Source organism: Melanostigma gelatinosum (assembly GCF_949748355.1).
Source record: "Melanostigma gelatinosum genome assembly, chromosome: 20".
NCBI lineage: Eukaryota > Metazoa > Chordata > Actinopteri > Perciformes > Zoarcidae > Melanostigma > Melanostigma gelatinosum.
Genome location: NC_136653.1, coordinates 14436115 through 14451953, shown reverse-complemented (window position 1 = coordinate 14451953; position 15839 = coordinate 14436115). Strand labels below are relative to the sequence as shown.

The 15839-nt window shown below is 44.1% G+C and overlaps 1 protein-coding gene across 2 annotated transcripts in view; it reads right to left on the bottom strand.

The window, feature by feature from the left end:
• The window catches only part of map3k22 (mitogen-activated protein kinase kinase kinase 22), a 36628-nt gene that overhangs the window by 15263 nt on the left and 5526 nt on the right, over positions 1-15839 (bottom strand). The window contains exons 2-5 of one of the 2 annotated variants that reach the window (XM_079292499.1): positions 9247-9330; positions 8526-8570; positions 3796-3905; positions 2312-2349 (exon numbers count right to left, since the gene is read on the bottom strand). In XM_079292499.1, coding sequence (XP_079148625.1) covers positions 2312-2349; positions 3796-3905; positions 8526-8570; positions 9247-9265 — 212 coding nt within the window. In that variant the 5' untranslated portion in view covers positions 9266-9330. The remainder of the gene's footprint in view (positions 1-2311; positions 2350-3795; positions 3906-8525; positions 8571-9246; positions 9331-15839) is intronic. The other variant, XM_079292500.1, reaches the window with a different exon arrangement.

Here is a 15839-nt window from a genome sequence, read left to right as displayed (position 1 = left end):
GAGGGAGGCCTGCAGATCAGAGGCGAGCGGCAGCACAGCTAAACGCTCTCCGTCTCTGTTTATACTCGCTGATGATGTGTCTGATAAAGAGCTGGAGGGATGTGAAGGGGGGGGGGGGGCAGTGCGGGGGCCGTGAGGATGCAGCTCCAAAAGATACGGCTTTCCTTCCTCTGTGCAAGCATGTGGACACACAGATTTGCAAAGTAAAACCAAAGCGTTCACACATCCCAGCACACTCTGTGTTTCTCTCAGCCTGTCTCTCATGGACGCAATCACATACACACCAGGAAAAAAAAATACGGCCTGGCGCTGTTCCTTCCTACTCTCTGGCAGGAGACCCTGAGGCAGAGCCAGGGGGAAGAGAGAGACACAGCTCCTATTTCCTGCCCCAAACCGGCAGTGCTTGCCAACGAAAAGAGAGACCGTCCAATTAGATTTCATTGTGGACAGACGACACGGTTATCCTGACTCAGGGACTCCTAATACCTCAAGCGCTGTGCTCAGATACAACGTGTAATTCACACCGGGGCTGCAACTTGGATTATGATTGTGATCCAATACGACGACACATTTTTTAATTAGTTTTTTTACTAAATGATCTCATCTCTGTGTTACCAAGAATGAAAGGAAGTTTTGTTGATAATCAATAATCAAATTTAATCATATTAAACTCAGTCACAAGTGCCTTCATAAACAGGTTCAGGCGGTGTTTTTATCGAGGGCTCAGTAATGTAGTTCAGTTGCTTCTCATTTGTTTTTTATGTGATTTTTGCTGAGCTGAGAGTATTTGCACAAAGACCCAGCTACAGACAGAAAATGCTAACTAGCTTAGACTATAAATGCAATGTCATGCAGTTTGGGTCGATGCTATGTTCTTATATGTACTATGTACTAGCATAGTAGTAGTAGTACTAGTACTACTAGTACTTATAATAATAATAATAGTTGTAGTAATAGTACTAGCTCTGTTTTTGTTCTCCACCAACTCCTGAAAAAAATAGCTGGCTCCTTAGCTGCTAAATGCTAGTCGCTAACTTTGTTTGTCTGTCGTTTGCTGCCGGGCGGGTAATGTAATGTATGATGGATTTCTGGAGATTGTTTCCTTATAAAAAAATTAATTAAAAAATGAAAATCTGCCTGCTTGTAAGAGCAGTGAGAATGCGCAAAAACTGTCACTTTGAACTGTAATTCAAAGTGAAAGCGGTCAGAGCTCAGTCAAGCTAACTTAACAACATGACATCCTCTGTGAATTCACAAAGGATGAAAAAAAAAATGCACTTAAAAAAGAGAGTAGCTTTTGAAACCAGTGAATGGAGTCTTCCACGGTGAGCTTTTGTGTGTCTGTTCCAAGAGAGCAGTGTGGTGTGAGGGGAGCTCTTGAGAAAGAGAAGACGGCAAGACGGAGAAACAGAGGGAGGCAGAAACACAGAGAGACAGGAACATGAAAAACTCGTCTCTAACTCAGCAGAAGCCAATTAAGGCTGTGAAAAAGCGGAGAGTGAAGCCGTATTCTGCTAGAGGAGCGTGCCGTTTCCCTTCTCTTCCTCATTCCTGAGAGCCTGTGGTTTTCTAATCACAGCCTAACTGAACCAATGCCTGTCCCCCTGGTCTATATTCAGATGAATCAAGGCAATTACTTTAGCAGGTGACCGAGGGTTTCACGGGGACAAAGTCTGTCTGTGAACTTGGACCTCTGCCAGGATGCAGTGCTAAAGGCCAGACAAGGACCCGAGAGACTCATACTGCATCCATACATGGAACCTCTCCCGGTTCAAAAGATCTGCTGTTCATACTGGGCGCCTTCGCTTTCAAAGTACTCAGTTGTGGTAAACAAACTGTAAGGCACCTTGGTGGGAAAACTGCTCGCAAGACCGTCTCCAGACAGAGAGTTAATGTAACCATGCTTTGCTTGTTGAATAACTCTTGAGGCTGGTGGTGTGAAGGACGATAGATGGCTGCAGGGTGAAGCATGTGGAAGACAGAAAGAAGGCACAAGTAGATACAGCAGATGAAGTATTAATTCGGGGTGTGCCGTGCCTGGAAGACTGGACACTTTTCGCTCATTCCCTCTCTTGGGGCCTCTCGCTTTCTTTTTTCCTCTCTCAAACTGCCCTTCCGAGCCTGAAAACACGAGGCCCCGGCTAAATGTCAAAGCAGGGATTTTCCCTCTCTTTATGCTACACTGGCATGCAACTGTGATTTCCACTAGACACTAAAATCCCAGGCAAGGCAAAGCATAACAAAAAGGATCCGAAAACTGAAGAGGCTTGGACAGAGGAGAAGAAAAAACAATACGGAGGTTCCAACATACCGTTTTTCTCTCTCATGCTCCAGCTTGACTCTTAAATCCTGTTGAGAGGAAAAATAACAACAGAGGGGAGTTATGGAAGTGGAAAGTAAAAACGTGGGATTTGGGCTGCTGAATGGATGAAAGCAATAAGCTGGACAAGGCATTTAAGTGACAATAAAGGGTTATAATCATAAAATATTTTTAAAAAGGGCTGTTGCTGAATTTTAAACTGCAATACAAAGACAATCTTTCCTTCAACTTGACTCCAAAGATGGCATGACACAATATATGTTCTCATTACCCGAGAGAGCAGGAACCTGGAGGAGCCTGAAAGTCTGCATGAGGTCATGGTGATAAGCTAACAGTGACATCATATCAATGCGAGCGACTGGTTAAAGAAGTGGGGGTTTACCCCAAACTGCCTCTGCTCCTCGCTGTTTGTTTACGGCTCATCATAAACATTGGTAGCTTCAAGAGCAGTTGCCAATTATCATTCCACGGGGGGAACAAACGCACAAGGAAACAAATTCCAGAAAGAGGCACAAGGAGATTAAAAGAAACAATATCCTGGAAGTTAGCAGGCCATAAACCGTAATCTTTGAATAGCCTCGAGATACTTCAAAGTGATTTGTCTTTGTTACAATAGACCAGTCAGGGCACAAGCTAAGCCAAATGCCCGCATTTGTTTTGCTCTGTTTGTGTGCACCTGCAACATGCAGCTACGTACAATACACTGCAAATCAGCTTTCTTAGGTCTGGGATTCCCATGCCAATAAATGTAAATGAGCAGCACAGTGTCACATTAGCGTCTGCACAATGTGTTTGAATTTGACTGGGAATAAGCTCCTTTCAGTCACACATCCTCTCCAAAACTACAGCACAACCTTCACCTGGCTTTGGCAGCCGTCAGTCCAGAGGAACAAAAATCGAAAAGGAAGTGATGCGGAGGTTGTGTGTGGAAACCCAGGATGACAGTAAAGGTTAAAGGCACTGCTGAGCTTGTGGTGTGTGTGGTTAATAAACCGTAATTGAGCAGAATGTGTGACAGCTTTAATGCGGTACTCAAAAAAAAAAAAACTACACCCCCACCCCCGTCGATTTGAAGAATGCCTGTAAAAATGTTATAGTTTGCATTACGAGCAGCAGCTGCGATCGGACTAAATTCATGTCCGCTGCAATGGATTCCACTGGTAAGGGAGGTTTTACAGCAGAGAAAGCTTCATCTAAAGCTATTCATCCACTTTTTGTATACTCAGCATGGCCCAATCATTCCCTGTTGTGTCAGAATATGGCTCATTACATGCAATTCTGATGGAGCTGTGTATTGACTCTTTTTCATTGAACCCAATTGTATGAACATGATTTGGGCTGCTCTTCTCGGTCAGGAAAGAAACCGCAAACCTTTCGCAGCCACCATTTAAAGCCTACGAGGAGGTCAGCGGTTGATATCGGCACTCAAGAGATAGACTTTGAATGTAGTGTCACCTCAAAGGAGCCGTGCGTACCTGTTTGTAGAGTACGGTTCTGTTCTTGGGCTTGTGGCTGTTGTGCTGGGTGTAGCAGCGACCCAGGGCTGCCAGGTCCTTCATAATGGAGTTGAGCGCCTCCTCGTCATCTAAACGCAGAAGATACACATTCGTTAAGCGACATCACTCTCACCGCTTTGATAAAAGAACTGAAAATTCACAATCACCTAAAGCTCTACGAACTCACTTTCCAGGGGGGCATTAGCCACCCATGCGAACATTTCTCTTGACATTTAGAGCATCTTGGATGAGTGATGATAGCCTCAGGAGGTAACGCGACTCGGGTTTGATCATTTGTCATGTGTCGGAGCTTGTGTTGGCTCAGGCCAGGCAATGGGGTAACACCTGGCCTGTTACTTCCTGTTCTGAAGAGTTTCCACGAATGGAAAGAATCCAGTGGTTTTTCTGGCTCATATAATCAAAACAACACATTCTCCATGAAAAGAGAAGGTAAAAAGGGGAAGCTTTGTTTTAAAAAGCTGCGTCTTCTCTGGTGTGTGTTGATATTTAGGTTTGAGTAAAGAGAGGAATTCTGATGCTGTGGACAAGCTTAACAACGCTGGTGGCTCTAAAAACTCTGTACTCTGCATACAAAAGCTGTGAAAGAGAAAAGGTGTTCAATATTGCAGCATGTGTGTCCGTGAGCAACGTGGTGGCGGCTGCGTGGCCTGGAGCTTGGTCATTAGGCACTTTACTGTGTCATTCTGTATCAATGGAGAGATTTCAGGAAAAATAATTGTTTAGTTTGAATTACATCTCCTGTAATCAGACAAAGATTGATCTTTTCTTTTGTCAAAAGCTTCAGAATCAAAGAGGCTGCAGGCTAGTCAAGTGCGTTTCAAATGCATACCTCACTTCTCACAGGGGACGGGTCTACAGCGTTCATTGAACTCTTCAAAAATCATTTCGCAAACCTGCAAGTGCAAGAGACAGACGCTCGGCAACTCGCCGGCATTCCATTCCTCACTCGTCATCTCCCACTTCACTCATGCTGCCACACACACACACACACACACACACACACACACACACACACACACACACACACACACACACACACACACACACACACACACACACACACACACACACACACACACACACACACACACACACACACACACTCTCTCATGTCTAAAGGGGGCAATCATGCAGATGAGCATGTCAGACATTACCATATCAAGACACTTTAATACAACCAATTATCTGAGTGCGGTGATTACAATATAAAGGAGAGGTCGTTGACCTCAGCTCCATGTCTGCCTCACGGATGAGCCTTGAGTGCATTCATTATAAACACACACACACACACACACACACACACTTTGTTAACTGGGAAACCAGGCCAGGTGTGTGCCACGCTACACAAACAGCACTTGCACGAAAGACCTCATTCTTTAAAATAAAAGGGATCCGCGTGTGTGGAAGACCACTGGGAATGTCATTTTTATGTACGGTAAAATGAGGTGAGAGTACGCCACCGCACCAAAAAACTGACAGCTATGATTGAATGAATAGAGTGAACACAGAATTTTTCTAATTAGTGTTTAATTGTAGACCGGGCCGAAAACCCGATCCGTTTAATAAAGGCAGTATCACCCAATAAAGAGCTGGTGGATCCGGTCAGTGGACCTCTAATCCAAATATAAACAAGCATTCATCAGCAGGTATCAACTTGGTATGAATTCCTGCTAAAAGGCAATGAAGTGTTGTTATTTTAAATGTTTCCAGAAAACCAGCCCCATCTATTTTTACTTCGGCTATAAATGGCCAACATTTTCCAGAAGACCTTTCAATAAAGGTCATTTCGGCTGCTGCACACTTGGGTGAAGATACTTTAAACAACGGTGTTTATGAAATGAATCCAGAAATGTATGTAAAAAAACGGTCATTTTTTGAATGCTGGATCCTACATGGTGCTGTGTGGAGAGGTGGAGGTCTCAGAACTCAGAGCTTAACCTTCATCAATATTCTGCTTGTCACTGGAAAGCTACCAGCTCTCTTCGGGCGATTTTCAAACGTTGACCTCTGGCCCGATCTCAGAGCGAACATGAATTGCGGTCAAAACCAGATCAGCCGAGCTAAATAAGGCAGAGCGATAAGTAAAAGTCACGCCAACAAAATCTCAGCCCTGAGTGCAAACAGTACCGAGAGAGAGAGAGAGAGAGAGAGAGAGAGAGAGAATCTTGAAATTAAAAATGATAACTTTAATGCTTTATTATGCCAAAGCACCAAAGCAGAACTAAATGATTGAGAATTAAGTATAATTAGGGACAATCAAGTAAGCACGACTCTTATCAAATGATTGTGCCTCATTAGCACATTCCTCTCTACAGCAACAAGTTTACAACTCAATGTGTGGGTTGTGTGAGTGCGATGAGCTCAGGTAACGGTGTGACAGGTGAGCCACTTGTCCGTGTCGTCCTCTCCGCATGCTTGTTGAAGAGATAAGACAAAAGGAACAATAGAGGGAAGAGTGAAATTACATCTAAACAACCTGCATGCCTCCAAAGGCAAAATAAATCGCACAATGCTCATTCGCAGAGAAGCAGCTACATGGTGTATCGAACTTAAACTCCGTGCTGGTGCTTGCAGAGAAGGACAGTTTGTTAAAAATACAAGCTGTCAGGACCGCTGGATGGATGACAAACTGGAAGGAACTGAGTCACCGTCTCTGTTCTGAATACGAAGCAGGGCTAACCGCGTTACTCCGCATCAGGAAAGGAATGGAGTTTTGATTGAATCAGTCAAAGATGGACACGAGGGAATAGAGCGTTTGCCCATGGCCGCTCTGTGACCAAACCGAAAAATACAACATATAATAACACAACATGTTGCCATTGTACTGCATACGCACGGCAAGAAGAGTGTGCATTAATTACTGTTATGATAATAACAGTAACCATCTCTGTGTCTTATTATCTCTCTCTCTCTCTCTCTCTCTCTCTCTCTCTCTCTCTCTCTCTCGGGTGACACGTGTTGTTTCAGTTAAGCCTCTTCAGGCTCGGAGCTCCAGACTACCCTGAGCACTGGCAGTCAAGGATACAAAACAAACAACAGAGGCCTGCATGCGTGTATCCATGTGTGTTTGAGGTCTGTGCCGGGGCCTTAAGGATAATAGAGGGCGAGAGTGGGAGGGCTGGTTGGCGAAGGGGGGTGGTGAGAGTGTGAGAATTGCGTGGTGGCGTACAGAGCCGGCAGCGATGGCGGCCTATAAATTAATTTATTACATCGCCGAGGCCTGGTCGGCGGCCGCTGCCAGGCCGAGGCCAGCCAAGGCTAACCACCAGCACAGTGGAAAGCAACCAGCTCGCACATCCCTGCCAGGAGCAGCCTCACAAACACCAACTACAGGAACTTGAGGAACCTAAAGTCAACTTGACCGAGAGAGGATGGTTGAGAATTCGTTTTCAGGCATTTGGATGCGTAGCAATACCTTCAGTTCATTTCCTGTGCTTCCTCTTGTGTCTAGGGTGAAATGTGACAAGCATACGAAAAGGGGGAATTCCAGGAAGCGATCCATCTTTCTGTCTTTTCTTTTTCTTTTTCTTTTTCTTTTTCGAAGGCTAAAAGCTGAGAACTGTGAAAGTGGCAGTGGGTGAAATGAAGTTGGAACTCCAGTCCAAGGCTAGTGCTGCAACTTGCAAGCTAACAAAGTGTGTGTAACGGCCAGCGACGCAGCGACTGTGTGTGTGTGTGTGTGTGTGTGTGTGTGTGTGTGTGTGTGTGAGGCACGCTGCCTGAATGAAGACATTGAGGGGATTTCCTGGTGCCGAGAGACACATCATGGCAAAGGAATCCGGCAGGACCAGCAGCTGGGGCCAAACGTGTCCTCACTCTGCAGCTCTAGCCGAGCTCTGACGCACAACACACACTCACATAGACACACACACACACACACACCAGCTACGATAAGCGAGGCACACTCTTTTCTACACACCTCGCTGCTCATCGAAACTGCGACGCAGCTAATTTACCAACTAATGGGTGTAACGCCCTGAAGTTAATCTCTCACTAAGAATGGCTCTGGAGTAAGGCCGGGTATTGTGGGTGTGTGAGAACGGTTGCGCAATCAATGTTTGTACAAGGACTCGACCGAAAGTCTTTCACTGGCGAATGTGTGCAGTCGTTTCTATTGTGGCATTCCGTCACGTGTATGCTTCCACTACTCTGTAATGAGCTCGTAAAGAGGACTTTGTGTGCGCTGAATTTATGTTCAAGGCAAAGTGACTCTCATATTTGTGAAGGAAGTTTGTTGCTAGCTTGCTAACTATCAGTTAGCGCTGTTTGCTACGAGTCTTTAGTTTTGGCAAGGGAAAGACGGGAACGATATTGTATGCACTACAAATGTGTTATTTTCGCCTCTTCTAAAAATGGTGTATTTGAATATTTCTAAACGAAACAGTCTTGGAATTGCATACATTTGGCATGACAGATCAGAATTCTTATTTGTGATTTGTGACGAGAACAACTTGACACACGCTGCTGAGCTGCATCTCAAATGTAATGAGATGTACACCGCTTCTATGTGGCGTATACTGCGCACTCCTCTAAAAGATCCCCTGTGCACCATTAAAAAAAAAAAAAAAAAAATGGGATGACCAGCAATCCTTTGGCAGGAAAGAGAATCACCAGATTCCAACAAAAAAATAAATAAATCAAACAATTTCTGCAATGTTGATTTTTCATCGGAGACAATTACGGTTTACCTTGTGAGTTCCTGTTCTGTCCCGGTCCATTTTGGAGACCCTCATCTGTGGAAACAAAGGCAACACGGTCTCCGGATTGCAGTGGAAAGCAGCCAACAGTAAAGAGCCAGGATTGAGCCCTCAACTTCGGTTATGATGCATCCATGATGCATTGTTCTTGGTTTTGAAAGGTAAGAATAGACCCCAAAAACATAGATTCTTTGTTTACAGAGATCACTGAGCAACAGGTTGAGTCTTCCAGCTCCTGAAGGCCGACAGGTCCTGTGCACATGCAAATACACCACAGGAGAGAGTCTGTTGTTTGAGATGCGTTATGCAGAGGAACTCAGTACGTGTGTGTGTGTGTGTGTGTGTGTGTGTGTGTGTGTGTGTGTGTGTGCTTGAGTGTTGGTGACTAGTTTTGCATAGATGTAGGAGTGCATATACGTGTTCGGGCCTGGTAGGTGTGAATATAAATACAATGTGCAACACCGGTATACTTATCATTTTTGAGGGAGCTATGCGAGCACCTAGAATGGCAGGATTGCAACATTGTTACGAACAACAATTTAAAAAGAACAAAACAAGTGTGTTGAAAACAGGCCATCTGGAGCTGTTAACAGCCTCCTCACACGTGTTATTCTTTGTCTGTGCTGTTCCTGCAAGAGGATGTGAGCGAGGTGTGTATGTTTGTGCGTTTTGTCTGTATGTCTGTTTGCCGTGCCTTTTGAATACTACTCACCCATATTTACTGTCATCATCAGGAAGTGGCCCTGTTGAACTCGAGCCCGGAGCTCAGCTTCTCTCTGCAAGCGAAGATTTCATCCTGAGAGCGAAAAAAACACACACACACACAAAAACAACACTGTTTCAACATCCAAGAACTGTGGCACTTTCCTTCAGCTTGGCGCCCATAATATTTCTGTGATTGCAACAAAAACAATGACAAAACAGGACGCAGGTGGTAATTTCAACACAAAGCTTTTTTCCCTCCACCATCAGTGTCACCGCTTCTGTTATTCAATAATCTTTATTTAACCAGGACAGTCGTTTGAGACCGATATAACCTTTCATATTTTAAGAACTCCTGGCAAACAAATAACAACATGACAGCCAAGAGCTGCATTTGAGGCTGCTGCCAACTCGATCCATCTAAAATCCCTTGAACGCCCTGATGTCTCTTTATTGCCGTATACGTCTGAAAGCCACAAGGCAGCAGCCGTGGAGGAATTCCTAGTTTTTGTTGATGATGGAGGAGCCTCGTGCCCTTGAGATGCCACGGTGCAGCAGCGGAGGCAGGCGTGGGTGTTTGCCTAACTGCCTGCCTCAGGTAAAGGCCGTGAGCACTTACAACACAAAGCCTTCGTTATGCATTAAGCTGGTGAGTAGAAAAGCGGTTGTCACATCCCATAATGGAAAAGAAAGAGAAAAGATTCTTTTCGCGCTCATGTTTTTTTTGTTCAGCAATGACAGCAAGTAGAAAACGGAGGCGTAAACAACTTCAACTTCACATTGTTGAACAGCAAACCACCATTTCATAATGCAGGCCAGTGAAAATGATGGCCACATCCGCTAAATGACTATGTGCAGATATTTCCCACACTCAAACACTGTGGGAAACATTTATTTTCTTCTTTAAATACAAGCGTAGAAAAAAAAGGGGAAGAGGAACAAGAGGAACAGCTGCAGTACAGTATTTTGTGATATTAAAATGTCTGTGGTGGTGTATGGTGATATAGCATCAATCACAGAGACATGTAGTGCTGACCAACGGGAAGAGAGCCAAAAAGAGCCTCTCTAAGAAAAATGTGAGACGTATTTAAAGCGAGCCTCTCTGGGCCCATGAGTGACAATTAGATCATTTTTAGGCTGGCGTTTGAGTAAAAACCCATGTCTTAGACCTGCTCTGAAAATATGTTTTACATTTTTATTTTATTTTTATTTTTTTGTTTTTCTCTGTGTATGTAATTTATTGACCCTAGGGTCACATTGTGTTTTTTATGCTTTTAAATGGCTGCTCTGTTAAGCACTTTGTGATGTTATGTCTCTATAAATGAATTTCATTCATTCATTCATCATGCTCAACATGTGCCAGTAGCACAAGAATAGACAAATCAACAGGTTAGAGATTTGTTGACAGCAATGCGTTTTCAAAGTGGATCAACTTTAGCTGACATTAGCCACCATAAGCTACTGGTCACACCGGACCAGGTAAGCTTGTATCAGCAAAACTACAGCATGGATTGAATGAGTAGAGTTTAGCACTTTACTGTCTATGAAATCAACTCAGCATTTGCATGAGGAACAATGCTCCATTTATCGTTCATAATCCTGCTTTAAAATGCAAAATAACAAAACAAAATCTGAAAAAAAACCCGATTTGCATCTGAACATCATGAAAAAGGAAGCAGGAGAGAACAAACAACACGACATCAGCGGAATTACAGCACTTCAGTGTGTCTATTCCTCTTCTGCGTGAATGAAGACATGCAGCACAGAGAAACTCAAATAAATATTACAACACTTGTCTTTTTTTGAAAAAGGGTCAACAGGTTGTTATGGCAGAGTGATCTGAGAACTAGCTGCCGCTGCTTGTTGCTACACAAAGACGACACAGCGTGTTTCAGCTCCAGTGGTACAGATCAGTTGGCAGTTTGACGAACAGGCTTCAGCTCCGCTGCTGTGACATTTTTTCCTGATTAGTTTTTGTAGTAACCTAAACACTCCATCGCGTGATTAATTGCAGGGCACCATTCAAAGGCAGCACAGTGTTAAGGGGAGATAGCGGTGCACTTTCATACAATGCTTGGAGGGAAGAGGAAATGTAAGAGAAACAAATGCACAATAGCAAAATAATTACAATATAAATACTGTACTGATAAAGGGTTGTGGGTACATAAACTTGCATGGCAGATTGAGTTTGTAGGAGGCCATCAAACGCAACACAAACTCTTTGGAAAAAGACGAAAGAGCCTCCAGAGAGATTCATAGCAACGCTCACCAGATGTCTTGTATTCTTAAAGCATCGCTTACTTTTTGTTTTGCTATCTCCAGTGTCCATGTTGCATGCGTCCTCTGTCTTCTACCCCAAACATTTAGCACAGACGAATGCTCCCGCCCGTCTACAGAGAGACACAAACACTTTCTCTTCGTGTCGGCCAGAAAACGTTTCATAAAAGCAACACAGACGGCCACTCGAGCAATTTACAGCCTGAGGGGCTGAGTCACAGGGTGCCGGCAGAGTCTGAACATGGCAACGTGCAGTGTGCTGCTGTCAGTGGCACAAATCACAAGAGATGGCGGATTGGAAAGCTAAATATTTAAACGCCTGTGCAGGAAATGTTCAAGGGTGACCACTTTCTCAAGACAGGGCGTTCTAAATACATCGCAACAACAACACTAAATATGGGCAAACTAATATTCACCCCAAAACACACTTTACAACTGATACCCCTTTGATGTTAGGTCGCAAAGGCCGAATTTAAACGGGGGTATGAAATGTCCCAGCAAAGCTCCGTGTCAGGCTGTGTTAGTATGGTGCTGCTGACCACACATGAAAGAGATGAAGAACGGCCACAAGACAGGTGGTCTCCTAACACCACGTGGTCCAGTCTGTCGCTGCTACACACACACACACACACACACACACACACGGGAACAGAAAAGCCCTGTCCCGTGCCAGCGAGTCACCAGATGGCCCATCTGTTTGGCTCCTCTGCCCAGCGTGACGCCGGGCTGGTGGTGGCCCACAGATCGCCGGCCCAATTCTCCCCGCGCTTCTTGGCGGGCTGGCGGTTTGTTGAAGATCAGATGCTAATCGCCACTCGCTCTTGTTCCCTTTGCAGCCGCACGTCCTCCCAAGAAAAGACGGCCCGTCTCTCTTCCGAATCACGAGACAAACCTACAAACGCTATACGCACATCCAGAAGTTGCTTTGAAACGTCGTGACGCGCTGCACTGTCAAGTATGGATAATATCACCAGCCGGGCCAATGTTTCCCGAGCGGAGGCCTCTCCTTTGTCACAGCATGGGGACTGTGCAGAAATGACAGAGGGAGTTAATTAGAAACAGAGGATGGGATTGTGGGGGATTGTCTGAGACGGACAAAGCAGAGCCGTGCTCCTCAAAGCACAAACTGCATTTTTATTTTCATTGGAATGATTGAGCAAGAACCACAGCCAAGACGATGCAGGCCAGCACGCATATATGCATGCGCACACATTCGCTAACCTCTTTCAGCTCTGTTACATCACTCTCTCTAACCAAGAAAACAGCGTGATGTTGGCTGTAGGTCTCCGAGGGGAGACCCCTCCCTCCCCCCCCCCCCCCCCTTTTAGACGAGAGAAAGTGGAAGGTCTGCTCTCCAGCTGCCCGGTGGCCTGAGCTCTATGACCGAATGTCTGACATCGCTCTGGTGGAGTCCCAAAGAAATCGCCACTTCAGACGCCAACTTCTAAACTTTGCAACATACCTGTTGGCCTCACGGGGTTTCCATTCTCCAGCACGGCTTTTAGCAGCCATCAAACAAAAGCCAAAATAGACATTAACGAGAATCACAGAGATCAGTCGGTGGAGAGGACAAGACATCTGTGGGAGTTCGTTCAGCGAGGACATGTGCTGGTGGTCAAAGCACGATAATAATGAAAGACGTGGAAAGAATCTACTGGATTTTGTTGCCATTGGACAGAGCTGGGCTATCCGTTTCCAGCCTTGATGCTAAGCTAGGCTGACCAGCTGCTAGGTCTAGCTTCATATTCACCATACAGTTAAGAGAGAGGTATCAATCTTTTCATCCAACTCTCGGCAAGATCGAAGGCTCTGCAATTTGTCGCGGTGCTTGGTTCGTGCACCACTGCGCACGCACTTGGGGCTTTTCAGGCATGACTGTCACAAATAGTTGAATGAAAAATACTATCAACACCTCTTAGGATTTTACCAAGGCGGACGATTCTTTTTTAAATGCTTTCGAAACAAAAAGTCTTAAAAATCCATATTTGAGTACATATGTAGACGGACAAATCATATTGTTTACAAGACATTCCACCTTTGTTTCATGATGATACTTGACTACTTTCTTTACAGGGATGGTATGTTAATTGTTGACAGTAAATTACAATCGCTCCTGAGCATTGTGGCAGTTGGTTTATGGCATTTTGCCAATAACACTTGTTGTGTTCTTGCTTCTTCACAGTTCATTTTATTTTGTACGCCCTCTGGCGTTTTGGAAACGGCAACAAACGCGTTGCGCATTGACGCCTTTGTGCGTGCTCGCAGCCCGCGTGCCATTCCTTAATTATGACGCTCGCACCACGATGCCACTATTAATCTTGCCATCATTTAATAGCTGATTGGATGTGTGTAGAATAAAAATGTGCTTAAGTTGTGCAATTCATCACAGTAAAACCATACGCACATTTTTGTTACACTCAATCAGGGACTCGCTTAACTAGTTACTGCAACAAGCATGCCAAACCGAAACCAAAAAAACTCCCAAAGGACCAAACAAAGACATTTAATACTATTTTAACCTTTGACCCACAATAGAACTACAGCGGTAGAGGCAGAGCTTTGCCAGCAGCAGCAGTTGAATGTGGCAGCATTGGTGTACTCGGTCATATTTAAATGTGCAGCCTTGCTGTGATTAGTGTGTGACTGATTGTAAACGATGATTCAATCAGCCAACTAACGCAACGCTTAATTTATTGTTGTGATAATCTCGTTTAAATTCAAACGAATCCGAGTTATGAAGGTTTTCACTGCATTAAGTTAATTGAAATGGAAGTTAATGGGAGCCAATGGACGCCTGGAACAGTAGACGGAACATTTATAAAAGAAACAACAGCGTGGTTTGCAGCACAGTTTGCTGCAATGCAAAGTGGAAGTGATGTGTATTTAATGGCTAAAAACAAAACAATGGTATGGTCCTTTAACAATTACAAGTCGTGTGTTGGTGACATGGGGTTTTTAAATGCTGTATCCAAAACAAAACGACACAAATGTGGTCTGTTGATGAGATCACATATAATGCATCACAGGCCCGATGTCGCGAGGAGACGGTGAGCTGGTCACAATACCCGGTAGACTGTCTGAATTGCAACACAGGCAGGAAGTGAAGGCTGATTAGTGGATATCTGGGTGACTTGCTCTTTTTTAGAAGGTCAGTGGTGGGAGGTGGGCGTGTCCCGTCCCGTCCGTTGAACGCTAGCCAAGCCTGTGCTGTGGCCACATGAGTCAGAAGCAGAACGCTGGCTGATTCTGGGAAACAAGACAATGCAGGAAGTCGCCCTGCACACACAGGTTTCTCAGCAGAGAGGCACTAGAAGACTTATGGGTGGTGTTAAGGAGTGCGTGGGCAGGAGAACGTCACTCCATGTGGGGCCTCCACGCTCATTTATCATAACCATGGCTCCCCTTCTTGCTTTGTCTCACAGGAGTTATTGCTGAGAAGAGATCCAAGATCCCCCCCCCCCCCCCCCCCCCTGATGGGACACAAGGCTTAACAACTCTTTCCTACGACATAACAAGAGCATTCTTCCTGTCATCTGGCACTTTCCCTTTTGATTTGATTGCCACTATTTGCATATGTGGATCTCTCGTTTCAACTATTAATGCATGCTCAACTGGGGCAATACGATAATTAATCACAGCAGATTGATCTCCTTATTCTGTAGAGCACGAGAGAGGCTCGTTTAGATTACAATTTTAAGATTATGTTTTTTTTTATGTTTTTAACATATCAGAAAACAGTGAAAAAAGTGAAACATTACATTCGCTTAGGGCTGGGCGATATGGCCTAAAAAAAAAATCTCCGATTTTTTTACAAAAAATCCGATTCACGATTTAAATCGATTTTTTTCCCCCAAAATTTTTTGCAGATGACAGAAGCTGTTGAAAACAATTTTTTCTTTTATTTTGTGATGATTTTCCCAAGTAGGTTGATAAAAATAAAGTGCAAACAAAACCTGAACATTGTAGAAAGGTGCCTGTAGTATACAAAAAGTATTTGGTCACTCTTTTGTTTGCCTGAATCATTTAAATATAAAATTAAATTAAACATAACATTAAATGGCATTAAATAGTAGCCTTCCATTGTAAACAACTGTGCAAATGTAACTTTTTACAGTAAGCTTTTCTAACTGAATACACTGATACAAACACAGCATGAAATAAAATGTATATGACCCTTTAACATTCACATTTTCAAAAGTGCAACATCTGATCTAACATCAACATAACATATTTTGCACAGTAAATAAGTGCATGTAAACAAAATCAAGTGCATTCACAACATAACCAACAGTATTAAACAGTAGTGCATGTTTTTTCTAAATATTT